Genomic DNA, 16,424 nt, shown 5'->3' with positions numbered 1-16,424 from the left:
TCGCCCTACATTCCTAGCTTCCGAATCCACCTCCAAGTCCCCTCCGCACACCCAAACAACAGCCCAAAACTCCCGACGCCCCACCACTCTCTCTTCTCCCAGGTCTCGGCATTCCCAATAACCCTAATCCCCTTTCCCTGTATCGTATGCATAGCCAGATTCTCCGCGAGGCCCTCCCTGTTCGCCTCCCACTCAAACACTACCCAGAACTTAGGCCGATTGTAATCGCCCGACTCGGTGTCCCACCGCGGATCCTTGATAGCAGAGGCAGTTTGCTCAAGGTTGTGAGTGAATCTGCCCAGATGACTGTTTGCGCTGATGTAGACGCCGATCTCGAAGGCCTTGACGGACTGTAGGTGCAGCGTTGCGAGTTGCGTCCAGATCAGGCAGTTTGCAAAGTCAAAAGAGGGTGCGGGGCCACTGAGAAGCTGGGAGTCGCGGAGGCGTAGGCGCTGGTATATGTATACGTCGTGCATCTCTCTCACCATACGCACGAATTCCGGCACGCGGTCGAAGTACTCGCCCACCACTATTATCTGCGGTGGTCCCAGTGTCAAGGTCTCAATCTCCAACACCGGGTCTGCTTCATCGCGGAGGAGGCGACAGGTCTGAACAATGGACCTCTCGACGTAGCGCAGGATGAGGATGATGACGGGCTTGTCCTTCCAGATAGTACATGTGCCACGGAGGCCGGTGACGTGCTTTGTGTGGACGGGGAGGATGGCGTAGATCTGACGGCGAATGGATGCAGGAAGGCGGAGGAAGGGAAAGGTCGAGCTTGAGGGTCGATAGCGCCCGGATGCATGCTCACGTTGTGGTGAACTTTGCTGCGAAGGATCAGTAAACGGGTATGGAGTGTGCGAGGGGAAGCAAGCAGGCTCACACAGCTAATAGCGTCGCGTCGCTCGACCGCGCCGTCTACCCTGTGGATCGGATACATTGCGGTCGGGGTTAGCGTTGGGAATGCAGAATGAGTTCAAAGCATTGCGAGGATTTTCAGAGAAAAATTACGAGGTTGGCGAAGTGGACGGGAGCAGAAATTAACTCAAATTTGCCCTACTATCACTTCATTGGAAGGGTGAAACTAGATTAGCAGCAATGGTTCCTTAGGTTTCCGAACAGTGGTGACGTTGAAAGCTTCACTTTGGGTGAAAGCGCGCGAAAAGCACGAATTGAGGAACAAGGGCCCGTGAACTAGGAGGGTATACTCTTGGGCTATCGGTGTAGACTGCTTTTGGGGACATGAACCGCTCACATATATCTCTCAGCCGTTCACTTACAGGCAAATGAGAGACTGTGGCCGAATGTCTGCACCCAACACATGTTTGGCCGTTGCATTCCATAACCCGTTAACTTTTCATTAACCTTCTGTATCCGCCGGCTTCGGGCATGTATATCCGAATCGTCTAGCCAGTGTCCCGTCTCGTCACACCGAAATCGACAACCCTCTCAGGTCTGATAAATCGAACCCACCCGCTGCTAACCGGTACGGGACCAATGGCCTTGACTGTGGCGCGGCTTCTTCAATAATCTCGAAAAGGCCAGACAACGCCCTCCCCCACCTCACTGCGTGCCGGGATCCGGAAATGGCGATCCTCACAATCCAGTCGTAGAAGTAGCCACGCACCCGTCAAGAATGCAAGGAAGGGGTCTCTAAGTTGCTGAGGTCCGCCTCTTCCAAGGAGAGATATCTCTACACCAACAGATAGGTCGAACTAACGCTTTCTTCCGCAAAGATCCATGAAGTGCTCCAAGGAGTCGTAATCGGGCGCATTCAGTCGGCAATGTCAACATAAACTCGCTCGTGCATGCAATTCCTGCGCGCTTCACTACGGTAACGCTTCCCCCTGTGTTAGGGGGAAAGCTGAGGCCCCTATTTGGGTAACTCCTCTAGGCCTATTAGGGGTATAAGCTCTATTTTCTAATTAGCTAGAAGGGTAAGTAGAGGTGCTTTAGGCGGCCTTAAGGGCTGTCCTAGAAAGGGAGGGGTGTAAGGGCCGTGTAGTTGAAAAAGGGGTAAATTGCGAGCTTTAGAGGCTTCTTACGCAGGGGAATAGGCAACTTACCCCTAAATACACCTAGTATAAGACGCTAGCGTAGAGAGGTGCTTACTGCTAAGGGTAGCGAAGAAGCTTCTTAGTAGTAAATACTAAGAAAGCGTAATATAGGGTTAAATTTACGTACCTTGTTACTATAGAGCAGGAGTTCTCTATAATAGGGCTCTGCATAGCCCTATCTTAGAGGGATGCCCCTAAAATAGAGGGAAAGATAACCGTAGTGTTTGTGTCACTCTCCAAGAAAGCTCCTCTATTTCGTGACCACCTCAAGAAAGCCGAATTTCTCAGCTTGGAGTGGTAGCATCTCTGGAACTGCGATGGTTTTCAGAGTCTGGATTTCGACTTGTTCCATCCTCTTCATGGCAATAGCTCGCGCCTCCTCGTATATAAGCCGACGTGCTGCCAAGCCAATGGGGGAGACCTGCTGTACGACGGGGAAATGGTAAGTCACGGACATCGCTGATGTATACCCATGCGAGAAAAGTCGTGCGGTGAAGAAAGACAGTGTAGTCGTGTTTTCATCGTTTCATCGCGAATCCTCCATGGTAAAGTGTACCACCTCTTCCCTGCCCTTGGTCCAAACCACCGCTCTCCTGTGCATTCCTACGCGAAGCGTTTACCGCCCGTCTTTCTTGCACCTCTCGACCATGCTCTAACCCCCCGCTGGTTCTCTCTTGAGCGACAAGGCGCTCGTCTAGCCAAAGGGAGCAGCACTGAAAGCTTACCTGAAGCGCACAAGCTGCTATACTGTATCTAACCACTGAGGTTGCTTGACGCACCATGTCGGCATAAGCCGCGGCGATCGTTTCCAATGCGATTGCTCCACCAGGTTTCCCCGCACTCTTATCTGTACGAAGAGAAGACCGTCGAGCAGCAGGGCGCATTCATTCGAGCCAGCTATAAGATGGTGCAAGCTATGCTATGTGCGATCTCAGATGCTCCACTACGCTTAACGTCATACGCCCCTTACGCCATAATTACCACCATCTTTACATCATTAACTCACTACGCATTCCAGCGAGATAAAGCAGCGGTCGGATGAATTAAGGGCACCGTTTCTTGCCTTAACCCACCATTTCAGCTTTTCTGAGCCAACACCTATCCTCCCCGTCGGCTGCACAGCGAATCAATCTCCTTGGTAAACATCAAAATGGCTCTCGACTCTTCAGACAGACACGCAGAAAAGCTAGCCAAAACCATCGACCAGACTCCAGGTATACAAATCTTCCTCCAGCCTATCGCACCTCCCGCTGCCCTAGGCCTAGCGGGCTTCGCGGGCTCGACCTGGATAACAAGCTCATATATTGCCAACTGGTGGGGAAATCCCGAATCACCGACCATCTTCTTCCCTTTTGTGAGTTCTGAACCCCCTCCATCAACGCCCATTTCCGCTCACCATCTTGACACTTCAGGTCGGTATCTTTGGTGGACTCGCTCAATTCATCGCGGGTCTCTATGGCTTCTCAGCAAGAGACACGCTCGTCACAGTTATAAACACTATGTGGGGCTCTTTCTGGATCGCCATCGGCATTCTGTATGGCTTTGTGGTATGTATTTCCCGGTAAGAGCCGGCGAGATTCGAGCCGTCGTCACTAACTCGCTCACCCCTCAGGCAGCCGGCGCTCTTCCTCCGCACTCCGTGCACACCCACTTCCCAGAACTAGCTTCCTGGTTCGTAATCCTCTGCATCTTCAGTTGGTCCGGCGCCATCGCCGCCACGGCGCGTGACATCGTGCTCTCAACTTGCCTCTTTTCCCTCGCCATCGGCTCAACCATCGCCTGCTGCCTCTTCGCGTACAACGGTGGCACTGGCTCTGCTTCCGGCGACGGGCTCGAGGGCGGCGTTACTAATGGCATCAAGGCCGCGTCGTACTTCTGGATGCTGTCTGCGCTATGCGCGTGGTGGAGAGTGACAGTATACTTGATCGAGGAGGCGTATGGCCCAGATCATCTGATCACGAAGTTCTTCCCGATTGGACGGACGCCTATGGAGAAGAGGGCGCCGTATCTGATTCCTGGCCTTGGAGAGCCTGGTGTCAAGCGCGGAGTCCCAAAACCTATGCAGTCCATGAGCGTTTAGAAAAACAGGATCGGGGGCGGTGCTCAGACATGAAGAGCAGGAATACTTATGCCTACCGTTGCCAACGATTCGGAAGGTGAGTTAGTAACGGTTCAGCACCGATTAACCATCACCCTTATTCCGCTATCGTTATTCTGCTATTTTAGGGAGGAGTACTAGAGGTTCCGCGTCACTATGAGATTGGGCTCTTCATTTCAGTTTGCTGGGACCACAGCTTAGCTGGACCTATTTGTATCTTATACGCAGTCATTCCTACACCAGCGCCTAATCCCACTTCCCGATATTCTTAAGCACCTTGTTGATCCTCCTCAACCCCTCTTCTACAACGCGCCTCTCCATTGAAAACACCACCCTAAACCAACCGCATTTTAGCGCATGCTCCTCTCCAGGCTGCAAGAACACACCTCTATCCACAAACTTCTGTGCAAGCATCTGTTCCCTCTCTCTATCCGCCAAGCCCTCACTTTCCGGCGGAAACCAAGGGCTAAGATCAATCCAGATGAAGAACCCCGCGTTACTACCGGCCAAGTACTTAATACCCATCTGCCCCAATCGTGAAGTGACATACTTATAGACGTCGGCGAGGCGTTGGCGAGAAAGTATTATGAAGTTTCGGCACCATTCATGATCCTCCAGCATCGCCGAGGCGATAGTGAGAGAGGGACCGGAAGATCCGTGGAATCGCACATTCGCTAGCAACGCTCTCTTCAGGTCATGGTTCTTCGTGATCAATGCACCGAGCTTGAGACCTGCGGAGCCAAAGTCCTTGCTCATCGCGTACGTTACGTGGACGAGATTGCGGTCGATGATGTCGGTGGGGTTGATCGCGAGGACTGATGTGAAAGGGTGAACGCTGGGCTCGCCAGAGTCGAACACCGAAAGAGCGTAGACCTCGTCGGATATGAAATGCAGGCTGTGGGTCTGGCAGAAGCGCATGAGGGATATAAGTGTTTCTTTGGGGTAGCATCGGCCTGGGCCTTGAGTTAGTGCGGATGTCCACTAAGGAAAAACCTCAGTGTCCGATCCAATTTGAAATGGGAAAGAACAGTAGATGTACGTACCCAGAGGATTATGCGGATTCACAACCAACAAAACCCTGATTCTTACACCCTCCCCTTCCGCCTTCTTCAACGCCTCTTCATACTTCTCCACAACACCAACCTGAAAGCAATCCTCAGCCTGAGTATCCGCCGCAATCACCTTTACGCCTGCTTTATTCCCAAAATCAAGTTCAAATCGTCCGTAATACGGTCTGCTCATCAGCACGCCCTCCCCGGGATCCGCGAGCGCAAAACCCAAACACTCATGCAGTGCCGTCGCTGCCGCCGTAATCTTAACATCCTCCGCCTCCACCTCCTCCCAAGGCCCAAACCACTCATTCAGAAACCGGGCCAACGCTTTGGGAAACCTCTCGCCACCAGCCGTCGAGTATTTGTATGTAAACGCCTCTGCTGGGATGTGGATCTACTCGCACCATGAGATTACATGGCGAGCCAAAAATTGTGGAATGGAGAGAAGGAAGACAAATGACTTACCTTGTTAGCAAGCTCCTCCAACTCCTTACCCATCAGTAATTGCTCCGCTGTCGCAAAGGATATCATTCCCTCCGGATTCGTCTCCGAATCGTACGTCGTGCGCCGCGCAAAGCGCCACGGGACGCCCAACTCGTCCACATTTCTATTTCCCCTTCCTGACAGCATGCTCATAGGGCTCTCCTTCGTCTTGTGTGCGGCGATGTATGATGTAAGCAGTAGGCAGTCTCAATGTGCTCACTCTTTGTTTATTCCCCGGCGAACGCTGCGCTGCGCTGGATGTATATTTACCAGCCTTCTCTAGCCTCACGAAAGTCCTTCTTCACAATTACTCCGAAGTTCGAATGAGGAGACTTCGGAGTAGACTAATACAAGAAGCCCTCGGAGTAAAAGTAATGTGCTCATGCTAAGCGAGATAAACCTGCAGCCAATCAACGCCCAAGGTGCGCAAGAGGAGGACGAGGAGCATCAGATCAATAATATTCGGACTACGCTCAAGGATTCCCGCCCTCTAGTATCTAGGCAAAGCCAAGTTAAGCCCTAGGGCGCCCTCCCTTGTGCTGAAACACAAAAAGCCGCGATAATACACATTTCACAAGACAACACATTCCTCCACATTCACCAAGTCAGATCTACGTCGCAAAGCAAGACGCCACCCACCCAAATCAAGCCCTCTCAACCCAAGGATTGCGATAAGCCCCAGACAGGCAACAGGCAAGCCGGAAGAAGAAGTGCGTGAGAAAGAACGCCGTCTTCGTCGCACGGAAAACAGAGAGACCTGGCGCCGCGTCGCGCACTGTGCGATTCGAGCCCAATGTACAAGATTAAAGGGTATAAACAAGACGTGCCCGCAGAACCAGCCGTTATTTTGGGATGAGTCGTAACATCGGAGACGTCGTAGCGCGTAAATAGTGAGATGGCGGTTTTAGAGGGGCTTCCAGAGAAAGCGGCAGGTGCGGATGTAAGAAATAGCAGAAGGAGAGTGGCACTGGAACGGGGTGGGCCGGCTAGCTCACGCCGGTCGGTAGTTGCGTTAGATGTGACCGTAGCGAGTGCTGTATATCCGAAGCGAATTTCGCGTCGATTCCGTCCTCGAGGACGATGCCGCTATCATCGAGGTTGGCTTCCTGCTGGGAGGTGGCAAAATCGAGGTCCAGATTGAAGCTTATTTGATCATGTTGTTCAATATGCCGTCGAGTATTGACTGGTCATCTTGTGTCAGTCAACTACCAAAGCTGGAAGAGTATTGGGAGGAAGATCACTCACTTTCTTGGCTTGTGCTGCCCGCATCCTGCATGGAAACGTTGCTATTATTCGCCATGAAGGACTGACTCGGCCCAAAATCTGCATCAATACTACTATACCTACTCTCGTTGCTACCGCTACCCCCATTGGTCATACCCCCATTCATGGACTCTCCCATGAGGCCAGGGGAGTAGGTGAGAGAATTCCAATTCGTAGGCGTATGTGATAGGAATCCACCGAGAGATGCTAGCCACTGGGTCATCTCATCGATGAAGACCTTGGTCAGCCACCAGCCTTGGAAGCTCTGCCCATTTTCGACGGTAATTTCTCGGAGAGCGGCGGATCCGAGTGCGTTAATGCAGTGCAGGATGGTTCGCGCGGGGACGTGAGGAAACCGAGAGGGAAGCTTAATGAGGAAAGCTGCGATGCGGTCGATGACGGTCTCCTGCACGGGATCGATGAGGGGATCGGGAGAAGAAATGTGGTAGAGCGTACCGTCCGGTAACCACATTTCAGGCTTCAGAGGAAGGAGCATGCCCCGAATCTCTGTCGTTAGGATATTGTAGACCTCTTCGTGCCCACACGATTGCGGCAGTTCGTTCTCAATGATCCGCTTCATGTTGACGTATGCATGCCAGTCTCCCCACATACGATCGCGGTGGTCGTCGGCAGTTAGCATGACAGCAGCTGCATGCGCCGTCTGATTTACTCGCAGCATCTGCCGGAGCAGGTGGGAGAACAAAGTTGCTGGCTCAAGCTTTGCTTCGAGAACGTGCGTCGGAAGCGCCTGGAAGACCTTGCTGATATGGTCGTGCAATAACTTTGCAACGTTATCTAAAAAGCGAAGAACGGGCTGTGGCGCAACTTGCAAAGTGAGCTGCGAAACGTTGCGGATCATCTTTTGGTACATCATCCAGTCGCACTCGCGGATCCACGGGGCCAGCTCCGGCATAGCGAACAGCTTCTGCACAGGGACGGTCAGGGTGCCATGGAAGGAACCATAAAGTCGGAAGAACTGCTTCTCTTTACAGTATCGAACCGAGTCGACCAACGAAGTGCAATGAGTGCGGTACAGCGCAACGAGTGCTTCGGCAGCGTCAGAATCGGTACGGGTAGGGAGATACGGCGTAATGTCCGGTAGCGCAATGTCGAGGGAGTCCGGTGCTGCTAGGACGTCGGGACTGGGGAATCTAAGTTCGCAATCATACGCCGGAGCTGTGCGGCTGTTCGAAGGGCGGAACTGTTTAGAGTAAATATCGGTGAAAAGACGGCCTTTCGACGAGCCTTGTGAGAAGTAACTGGTACTCGATTCGAAAGCTTGATCTTGAGGAGGGAACGCAGCAGTGTCGGCTGGGAGTCGCGGCATTGAACTGGGCACGTCAGCATTTTTGTCACGGCACGTAGGAGGACGACGGTGCTTACTTGAAGTCCAGCCTAGGGCCTGGAGAGCTCTGCCGCCTCAGAGCATGCTGCGGCATGCTGCCCGTCGCTGGGCGCCGGGGCTCGTCGCCCTCTTCGCTGTCGTTGATGAGAGCAAGGTCGACGTAGTGGTATTTCGATTCTCCCCGAACGCCTAAGCGCCTAGTCTGGATGCCAGGGAAGATGACCCTAACGAGCTTTCCAAACGAGGCCGGGTTCAGCGGTATCACGCGCTCGGTGCCACAGCGCTCTGCGTATTTCGAGTAGACTCGATTACGGGGTACAGATGTCTTTGCGGTGCGGCAAACTGACTTCAGCCTGGAAGACGTTAACAGGAATTCCACGGCCGGTGCCTGAAGACTTACCAAAGCATAGCAAAAAGCTGCTTGGACTTCTCGGATCGAGACGTGCGGTCATTGGCAATCACCTCCGCGGCGACGTCGTTCAGCTTGCGGCCGTCGTTTTGTGCGAGCATCTGGCGCAATTCCTTGTCGTTGGTGGCGTTGCCTGCATTTCCCGCCTTCTTCTTTTTCTCCTCGCTCTCGGCCGGCGCGGCTACGAACTGCTGCGGAGGTGGCTGCGACACTGCGGCTTGGAACGTGTGCGCTTGGCTGTTGGGGTCGATATGCTGCAACGGCAGGCCATGCGCCTGGCTGCCCGACGCCTCTCCGGTATATCCCAACAGCTGGTGGACGGGATCCATGGACATGTTCTCCTGCTGGCTGACATGCTGGGCGGCCTGGAGGAGGGCGGGCTCAAGCGGGGCATACGATGTGTTGTATTGTTGTTGGGCGTAGGCGGTCGGCTGGGCTTGGTGCGGCGGCGGTTGCTGTTGCTGGAATTGCGTGTGCAGGTCGTGCTGGTCGAACGAATGGATGCTCGTCGCGGATGCGCGAGACAGCGGGCGATTGCTCCTGGTGGAAATGGAAGTATTCGACCGCGAGCGGCGGATGTTGTTGGCCATTGTGGGCGCACGCAGGGCGCTCGGTTTGCGCAGTGTTTACACCCCAAACAAAGCGCCGCGCACCACGATGGGAGCCGGCGGAGTGCGGTAGAATGGGAGGGAAGGGGATGCCTGCCTACAGAGGCAGCGGAGGCACAGACGGGGCCTCGCGGGTGCGCTGTGCGGGTGGGACTGCGCAGGCCCGGTTTGCGCTGGTGTTGACCTGTGTTTGTTTGGAGGTGAGCGGGCGACGGGCACCAAAAGGTCGAGCGCAGCGGCCAATGTGCATGGATAAAATGCGACTGGTAGGATACTCGGGGCCAAAAGGCGTGCGGGCTGGGGGAGTGGCCGCGGTGGTGGGCGCTTTGTTGTGTCGAGAGAGGGTGCATGTTTACCTCTTTGGCGTTGCAGCAACCGGGGTTGTGCTCGGGCCACCCCGGCCGGAAGCGTCACGTGACGCGGCCGCGTTCGGGCGCGTTCCCTGCCCTATGTATGTCCAAGCACTCCGAAGAAAGTGCTGAATTGCGAGCGCAGCTGTGGCAGGCAGCGCGCAGCGGCTGGCCGGCCGCTGTTTGGCTCGTGAAAGCGCCGGGCCCCGTACCTAGGTATTTAGCGATGACGTTACGACCCGCCCGCCGCCCGCCCCCCATCCCACAATCGCTCTCCTGTCCTCCCTCATAAAAGACACATCTGCACCGCGCGCTCTGTCCTCCCACAGCCCCTCCACCACGCCCACCGCAACCCCCCTTTGTCCCGCAAGCACCGCACTCAACGCCCGCAGCACCCGCCGCCATGTCTATGCAAGAGAAAGCCCAGGCCCACCTGTCGCAGCTCGACAAAGAGGTAAGCACGCACATGCCCCCGTCCGCAGACAGTCGACCGCACGACGGCCGCCAGCGTGCGGCGCCGTGCGGTGCTGTGTATACCGTGTAGCTGTCGCGCACCCACTATCGCGCCCGCTCTGGTGCTGACGATGCCGCCGTCTCCAGCTGTCCAAATACCCCGCCCTCAACAACTTCGAGAAGCAGACGTCGGTGCCCAAGGTCTACGCCATCCTGGGCCTCGCCGGCCTCTACTTCTTCCTCGTCTTCTTCAACATCGCCGGCGGCTTCCTCGTCAACATTGCCGGCTTCATCATCCCCGGCTACTACTCGCTGTCTGCGCTGTTCAGCGCCAGCAAGGTCGATGACACCCAGGTTTGTCGCTCCTCGTGACCTTCTGCGCCAGTGCCCGCGGTCGCAGCGCTGTGTTTCACAGAACATGCTAATTTCGCGGCCAGTGGTTGACGGTACGATATCCGAGTTTCTGAAACAACTCCACTTCTCCCGCATTGCTGCTCAGCCATGGTTTGCTAACGCCGGCGTCTAGTACTGGGTCGTCTATGCCTTCTTGACGTAAGTCGTCTGCTGCCAACTTCTCACCAAGACTGTACTGACCCCACCAGCGTGTTTGAGAGCGCCGTCAACGCCGTCTACTGGTTCCGTACGTGCCCGCGATAAGAGAAATTACATCCGGAACTAACGGAAGCAGCCTTCTACTACACCTTCAAGTTCGTCCTCGTCCTCTGGATGGCTCTCCCCCAGACTGCGTAGGTCCCTGCGTCTTAGATGATGACCCACTCAGACACTCACACCTCGCAGGGGCGCCCAGATCATCTTCCGCTCCTTCCTCCAACCCATCTTCTCGCGCTACTTCTCCGAGTCCGGCTCGACTGCCGCTAACCTCCGTGCTCAAGCCGACTCGGCTGGCAAGTCTCACGCCCAGTAAACGAGCCGCCAAGACAAGGAGACTCTGACAGCCCAGCGCTAGACGCGGAGAAACCTTCTGTTGCTGCTGCGCCGGAAGTGGCCTTCGTGGATGGTGCGACGAGTGCGGCTGTTGCGGCTTGGCTGCGATATCTGGATGACGGTTCACGGCTTTCAAGCCCTATCTTTGATAACGACGGCGGCAACGACAAGAGAGGGAAGTTCTCCCTGAGTATTACGATCAATTGTCCCTAAGGCACGGCTTGGGTAACTTTAGGTGTTGGTTTTCCTTTGGGTGGGAGTCTAGGTCGCACGCGGAGGTAATGGTATTGATGTTCCGGTTCGATCCGTGACCCTCCGGCCATTGTAGTGTCTATTTGACCGTCTACATCTCTACCCGTCTCTCTTCTATAGTTGCCCTACTTTGATCTGGCAGTTTGATGCTAACGTCCGCTCGCTTCCAGTTTTGCAGTGATGCGATGGAAACGACGCGGGCGAAGGACTTCTGACGATCATGTGTTTCGGAAGCTTTGGCAGCTGACCTGAGGGTTCGTTCGGCGCTCTCATCGGTGGATAATAGAATCTGCCAACTACCTTTTTGATTGTACTGGTGGCGTCGTGTCTGCCTGCGCAGCCTCCAAGAAGCCATGAGTTCCGGGGGAGAATACACTCGGGACTCCTTCTCCTCTGCCTTCTTTCTCCTGAAATGTGGTAAAGCATGCACTTCTCTCGCACTGGTATCCTTCGAGAAATCGCTTTCTCAAATCACGTCTCATGTTTAGTACGGTCATACTATTAGTTTCTCCGAATGTGCGTGCAGACGAGTGGTTGCTTTGGCACTTACGGCGAAAAAGGTGATTCTCTTCCTTCATAGACTTCCTTAATGCTGATAACGCCGCGTTCTGCTTCACGTATAACTCTTCTATTGCGGGCTTGTCCTGCTCCAAAATCTCGATCCGGTGTTTGTTGTCAACTCTCTGGTGGACATGATGAACACCGCTTAGTGTAGACTTAAAGTATGGAGAATTGTGAAGGGCGTAGCCGGCGAAGCAAATGGTAAGTGCAGTAGAGTAATATTTGCTTTTATCTTTAGAGGAGTGTCGTATTTTCCTGGCCTGGGTCTCAAAGTGTAGTGCTTGCAGGACGCCGCCACTGCTATAAGCCCGCATCTCCCCACTTAGAATCTGAAGCGCTGGCAATGTTTTTGTAGCTGAAATCATAGCGCACGTTGTGCAATTCCGCTAAACATTCATTATTTGTAGCTCTAGAAAGCTCACTGTTGACCAACCGGTTCTAAACTTATCCCGCAAAATGTCTCCCGAAGCCATCACTGCCCTCGTCACCGTCTTCTTAGCTATCATTCAAGTCGATTTCACGGTCGGAGGTATCCTAAATACCGGCGCAGAGGCAGTCATGCTCTCGGTGTCTTAGGCCTTCCTGGACACTCACGATCTTACGGACGCTAATCGGAGTCGGCACTTTCAAATTCTCGGCGGGGTCGTGAAAGGATATTCGAAGGTCGATTGAAGGGGAAGTTCGCTGGGGGTGGGATAGACGCGGTGTTTTGGGGCGTTACGTCGGTGGGGTCTCTGGCAGTGTTCTCGCGAGGATCGGGAGACTACGAAAGCAACGAATTGAGACCAAATTTTCCCAGCGCAAGCACCTGTGTATTGCCCCTCCTGACGACTTTCAGACGCTGATGGCAATCACAAGAGTCTCCACTATTCATCGCCGAAATCAAGACTCTTACCCGTTCTTAGTCGGTGTTCCTCACCGCAGCCCTCCAAATGGCCTTTGGGTGGTCCTCGTCAATCTCTCTGGTCGTCAGCCTGAATACGATATCCCACTCCTTAGCGACCACCATAAAGAGCTTCTTCCACTCAGCGTACTCCTCAACTACGTCGTTATGCACCCAGCTGCCGCCACTCACACAGAAGTCGCAGTCCTCCCACTCTTCTCCCTCACTGACTCGCTGCAACAGCCGGTACTCGAGCAGACACTCATCGGTGCAAGGCGTGAAGAGCACTGATCCTAGGCGCCGACTGGGAACCTTGCGGGTGTAGAAGCCAATCGCGTGACGGCCGTCGTTGTAGTAGTGAGGTAGGAAGAGGATGCGGATCGGCTGATCCATCAGCTGGCGGGTGTGGTGAGTGTCATCCTCAAGAAAGTCGACGTCGTCGGTGGGAAGTTCGGGATAGGGGTCTGTAGGTGCCAGGTTCGGGAGGTGATTGAGTGCTGAGATGAAGTTGATGGAGGGTAGGTTCTTCTCTGCGACGCGGATGATCGCGAGCGGAATTACGGGGTTGTAAGTCACCCCCTTGTAGATTGGATAGCTGAACGAAGCGACTGGCAGGCCCTTAGGCGCCTTTGAGTAGTCGATTTTGGTGTCTGGAGGATCGGCGGGCTTGAAGGCTTTCGGGGGGGTACAGCTAGCTGGATGAAGCTGGGTCCGGGACTTTTTCGCAGGCGTTTCGTCGGCAACGCTCTGGCTATGCTGACGTTTGACTCTAGGCATGTTGTTTTTGATTCTGGCGTCTGATATGGTGCTGAAGCGCGTCAGGATACGTAGTGAGAAGGCGATCCTGTTCAGGGCTGTAATGGAGGTTCTGGAGAGAAAGAAGAGATCGAGGAAGTCGAGCGGTAGAAGGAGGCCGTCAAGTATGGAGCCGGCGGCCTGGTACAGATCCCCGTTTCACTAGTGGTCAATGCGTTTACCGCTACTCGGTCGCGCAATCACTTATTGTCTTAGAGCCATACAATATACACGTTTCTATTCGCACAAGAGCTTTGAACAATAGCTATCAATCCGACTCGTCATCCGTGTCTTGCCCAAGGACTAGCGGTACAATATCATCCTCATCGCTATCTTCTCTTTGCTCTTCTGCTGGCGGCGCTGGGGGAGGTGAAGCCTGTGACGTAGTCGGCTCTACAAAATCAACCACCGCAGTTTCTAGTGGGGCAGTGATAGCTGGCGCGAGGGTGGTCGGTATTGTCAGTATTGACGGTATTGACGTCGTAGGTGAGCCTGATGGAGCCGCTCCTTCCTCGTTCACTTTCACTCGCTTGGCAGGTGAAGAGGGAACATCCTCGGCCTGCGCCCTTTTACCGCCCAGGCCACCCTCATGCCGTCCAGTTCCCAGACAGACAGTGTCGATCCCATCGTTAGCGTTGAGGCCTGGTGCAGCGGACAACAGAAGTGCTTGGTGCTCTGGCCCTACGCCGGTCGGGTCTGCCAATGCGGCGTCGCCCCCACCGCTATTGGTACTGTTTGCTGTCTCCAAGATGCTGTCGAGTTCGTGACCGACAAAGTGGTCATCCTCTCCTTCACCATCCTGCGTTGCCCCCTCCTCCTCCTCCTCCTCCTCCTCTTCTTCTCCACCGTTATAATCCTGGGAACCGGTGCGGATCACGGGCATCCGCGGTCTCAGCAGGCTCTCCACATCTTGCTCGCCGGCTCTAAATCTCGCTAGCAATGGCAAGATGCTCGCAGCTGGTTTGCCACACTTCCTGCTAGGCGGAGGGTTCAGAAGACTGGCCACCATGGCGTCCTTGTGACCCACGAGGATGACAGTGCGGTCAAGGCGAGCCCTCACAGAATTCGACAGATACTGGGAACGAATGTTGGCGAAGACAACGGGAAGAAGCGAGCGTGCGGCTTCCTGCAGCCCGCTAAAGTTAGCGATGGGGTCCTTCAGGCTTTTAGATAACCTCAAGAACGAGTCAGCGTTCGTAGTAACCTGCTGTTGGCTATTGCCGTTCGCTTTAGCCTGCGTTTGTTTCGAGGACACAAGGCTCAGTTCCACAGGCAATATATCGTCGCAGCAGGTGCGGATCATAGTCGAGAGCGAGTCGATTGATGATTTAGACAACGCCGCACCTGAGCGCATTAATAACTGCGCGACTGTCTGATAACATGCCGTCCGTATCTGAGGTGTGTCTTTCTCTGATGCGAATACCCAGACCAGTTGGTCTAGCAGGACAACGTCAACAGCTAGCGTGCTTGCGTCACATCGATGTGTCAACACCAGAAGAATCTCCATCGCTGCAACATGTACGTTGGGCAAGATTAACCACAGGGTTTCCCGTTCCTCCTTGGTGACTTGATTGTTGAACCTGGCCCCGTTGGTCTGGAAGGCCTTGCCTCCTGTCGTCGAAGGCACCGTCAGTGACAGCAGCCTTGAAAGCAGATCCACGGTGAGCCCCACATTGAGGCTTATGGGACCAGCAGTCGCACAGTCCAAGTGATCTTTGATAAGTCTAAGTAGACTAACAAGGCGTTCGCTTCCCGCATAGATACCGGACCAAGGGGGCAGAGCCATCGCGCTAGGTTCCAAATCTTGAACTTCATCGTCCGAAGTGTGGCTATTCAGAGATGGCATATTATTAACAGACGATCTCCAGTCCTCCACCACAGCCCGGAAGACCCTGTCTGAGACCCGGTGTACGTTTTCGACTGTTCTTTTGAAAGACTCGTGCCACTCCTCATTTGACGCCCCTTTCGGCGCGCAGCATGGTAGTTGTGTATACAAGCGTCGAGCGGCTGCAGAGACTTCGGATGCTGTCTCAAATTTGGGACCTGATACTTGCTCCGGGCCGAGTTTGCTGGATGGTGTAGGCGCAATAGTTCGCCCTAGAAGCTGCTGTAGCTGTTTAAGATAAGAGCGGAAGATGGTTGGATGGCGCGGAAGCAGCTGGTTGAAACTCTCAAAAACGGCTTGCAATAGGCTCGCTGGAGCTTTCGGTGTAGCTATTTGCAAGCTCGATTGGATGAAGGTGGGCAGGGAGGGCGTCGTTATCTCGCGAACAAGCGTCGGATACTCCCGGGTGAGGCAGAATATGCGGGTCAATGTGATGAGACACAGCTTCTTGGAGGACGGCGGATCCGGCTTTGTGAGAATAGCTAGAAGCCCACGAACCCAGGCAAGGCTCTTCTGGAGTGTTTCCCAGCCACCGATCTCTACAGTCGCCTTGACGAGCACTATGGCTGCCCATCTTCCTTGGACAGTCCGATCCTGGAGGAGGGTCGAGAGCAAGGCCCTATACTTGTGAACCGCAACTGAAGCCTCCGCCGAAGCTTTGGATCCAGAAGTGTGCGCCGAAGCGAGCAATGACCTGCAATTGGCCAGCGACGCGGCGATGGCGGGCACGTGCTCGGGAAGCAGTGAGGTCGCGGTCGAGGAGAGTCGGAAGGTGAGGGCGCGAAAAGTGGCCAGTTCGGTGGCTATCGGCGCCATCCCGTCTTGCTTGCTCTTCGGGGTCTGCTGGGCTTTGCCAGCCGTTGAAGTGCCGGATTCAGAGAAGCGACGGCTGGTGGAGAAAAGTTCACCGCGCGGGCAAACGGTCGGGCCGACGCGTGCCAAGATGCAGGGATCTGGTGGAGCGCCAACATGCACGGGAGCGCGA

At 54.6% G+C, this 16,424-nt stretch overlaps 7 protein-coding genes across 7 annotated transcripts; 2 read left to right on the top strand and 5 right to left on the bottom strand.

Moving 5' to 3' along the window:
- Positions 1–5: 5 nt before the first annotated feature.
- Positions 6–940, bottom strand: BU26DRAFT_561372 (uncharacterized protein; the record flags this gene model as incomplete). The annotated part of the gene is made up of 2 exons (XM_033832902.1): positions 6–827; positions 884–940. The coding sequence occupies 2 exons, from the start codon at positions 938–940 to the stop codon at positions 6–8; spliced, it is 879 nt and encodes a 292-aa protein (XP_033689126.1).
- A 2,288-nt stretch (positions 941–3,228) lies between these two features.
- Positions 3,229–3,879, top strand: BU26DRAFT_400875 (uncharacterized protein; the record flags this gene model as incomplete). Its single annotated transcript, XM_033822800.1, has 3 exons — positions 3,229–3,411; positions 3,470–3,538; positions 3,670–3,879. Coding segments are annotated over 3 exons (462 nt in total), but the record flags the coding sequence as incomplete, so codon positions are not given.
- A 522-nt stretch (positions 3,880–4,401) lies between these two features.
- BU26DRAFT_538611 (PLP-dependent transferase) lies at positions 4,402–6,021 on the bottom strand (the record flags this gene model as incomplete). Its single annotated transcript, XM_033831463.1, has 3 exons — positions 5,673–6,021; positions 5,199–5,601; positions 4,402–5,108 (listed from the first exon to the last, which is right to left on the bottom strand). Exons 1-3 carry the CDS (start codon positions 5,841–5,843, stop codon positions 4,402–4,404), a joined length of 1,281 nt encoding a protein of 426 aa, XP_033689124.1. The 5' UTR covers positions 5,844–6,021.
- A 257-nt stretch (positions 6,022–6,278) lies between these two features.
- BU26DRAFT_451353 (uncharacterized protein) lies at positions 6,279–9,288 on the bottom strand. The gene is made up of 4 exons (XM_033824760.1): positions 8,699–9,288; positions 8,337–8,651; positions 6,936–8,284; positions 6,279–6,873 (listed from the first exon to the last, which is right to left on the bottom strand). Exons 1-4 carry the CDS (start codon positions 9,040–9,042, stop codon positions 6,677–6,679), a joined length of 2,205 nt encoding a protein of 734 aa, XP_033689123.1. The 5' UTR covers positions 9,043–9,288; the 3' UTR covers positions 6,279–6,676.
- A 780-nt stretch (positions 9,289–10,068) lies between these two features.
- On the top strand, positions 10,069–11,043 carry BU26DRAFT_561368 (uncharacterized protein; the record flags this gene model as incomplete). Its single annotated transcript, XM_033832901.1, has 7 exons — positions 10,069–10,119; positions 10,266–10,472; positions 10,556–10,564; positions 10,645–10,670; positions 10,721–10,758; positions 10,807–10,864; positions 10,917–11,043. 7 exons carry the CDS (start codon positions 10,069–10,071, stop codon positions 11,041–11,043), a joined length of 516 nt encoding a protein of 171 aa, XP_033689122.1.
- A 1,335-nt stretch (positions 11,044–12,378) lies between these two features.
- Positions 12,379–13,536, bottom strand: BU26DRAFT_589320 (uncharacterized protein; the record flags this gene model as incomplete). The annotated part of the gene is made up of 1 exon (XM_033834728.1): positions 12,379–13,536. The coding sequence occupies one exon, from the start codon at positions 13,534–13,536 to the stop codon at positions 12,778–12,780; it is 759 nt and encodes a 252-aa protein (XP_033689121.1). The 3' UTR covers positions 12,379–12,777.
- Positions 13,537–13,777: 241 nt separating this feature from the next.
- Positions 13,778–16,317, bottom strand: BU26DRAFT_516355 (uncharacterized protein). Its single transcript, XM_033828312.1, has one exon. The coding sequence runs from the start codon at positions 16,253–16,255 to the stop codon at positions 13,823–13,825; it is 2,433 nt and encodes an 810-aa protein (XP_033689120.1). The 5' UTR covers positions 16,256–16,317; the 3' UTR covers positions 13,778–13,822.
- Between the last annotated feature and the right edge of the window lie 107 nt (positions 16,318–16,424).

Source organism: Trematosphaeria pertusa, assembly GCF_010094035.1.
Source record: "Trematosphaeria pertusa strain CBS 122368 unplaced genomic scaffold BU26scaffold_3, whole genome shotgun sequence".
In the NCBI taxonomy this organism is placed as follows: Eukaryota; Fungi; Ascomycota; class Dothideomycetes; order Pleosporales; family Trematosphaeriaceae; genus Trematosphaeria; species Trematosphaeria pertusa.
Note: the sequence above shows the minus strand (reverse complement) of the source record. Positions and strands in the feature narration are given on the sequence as shown.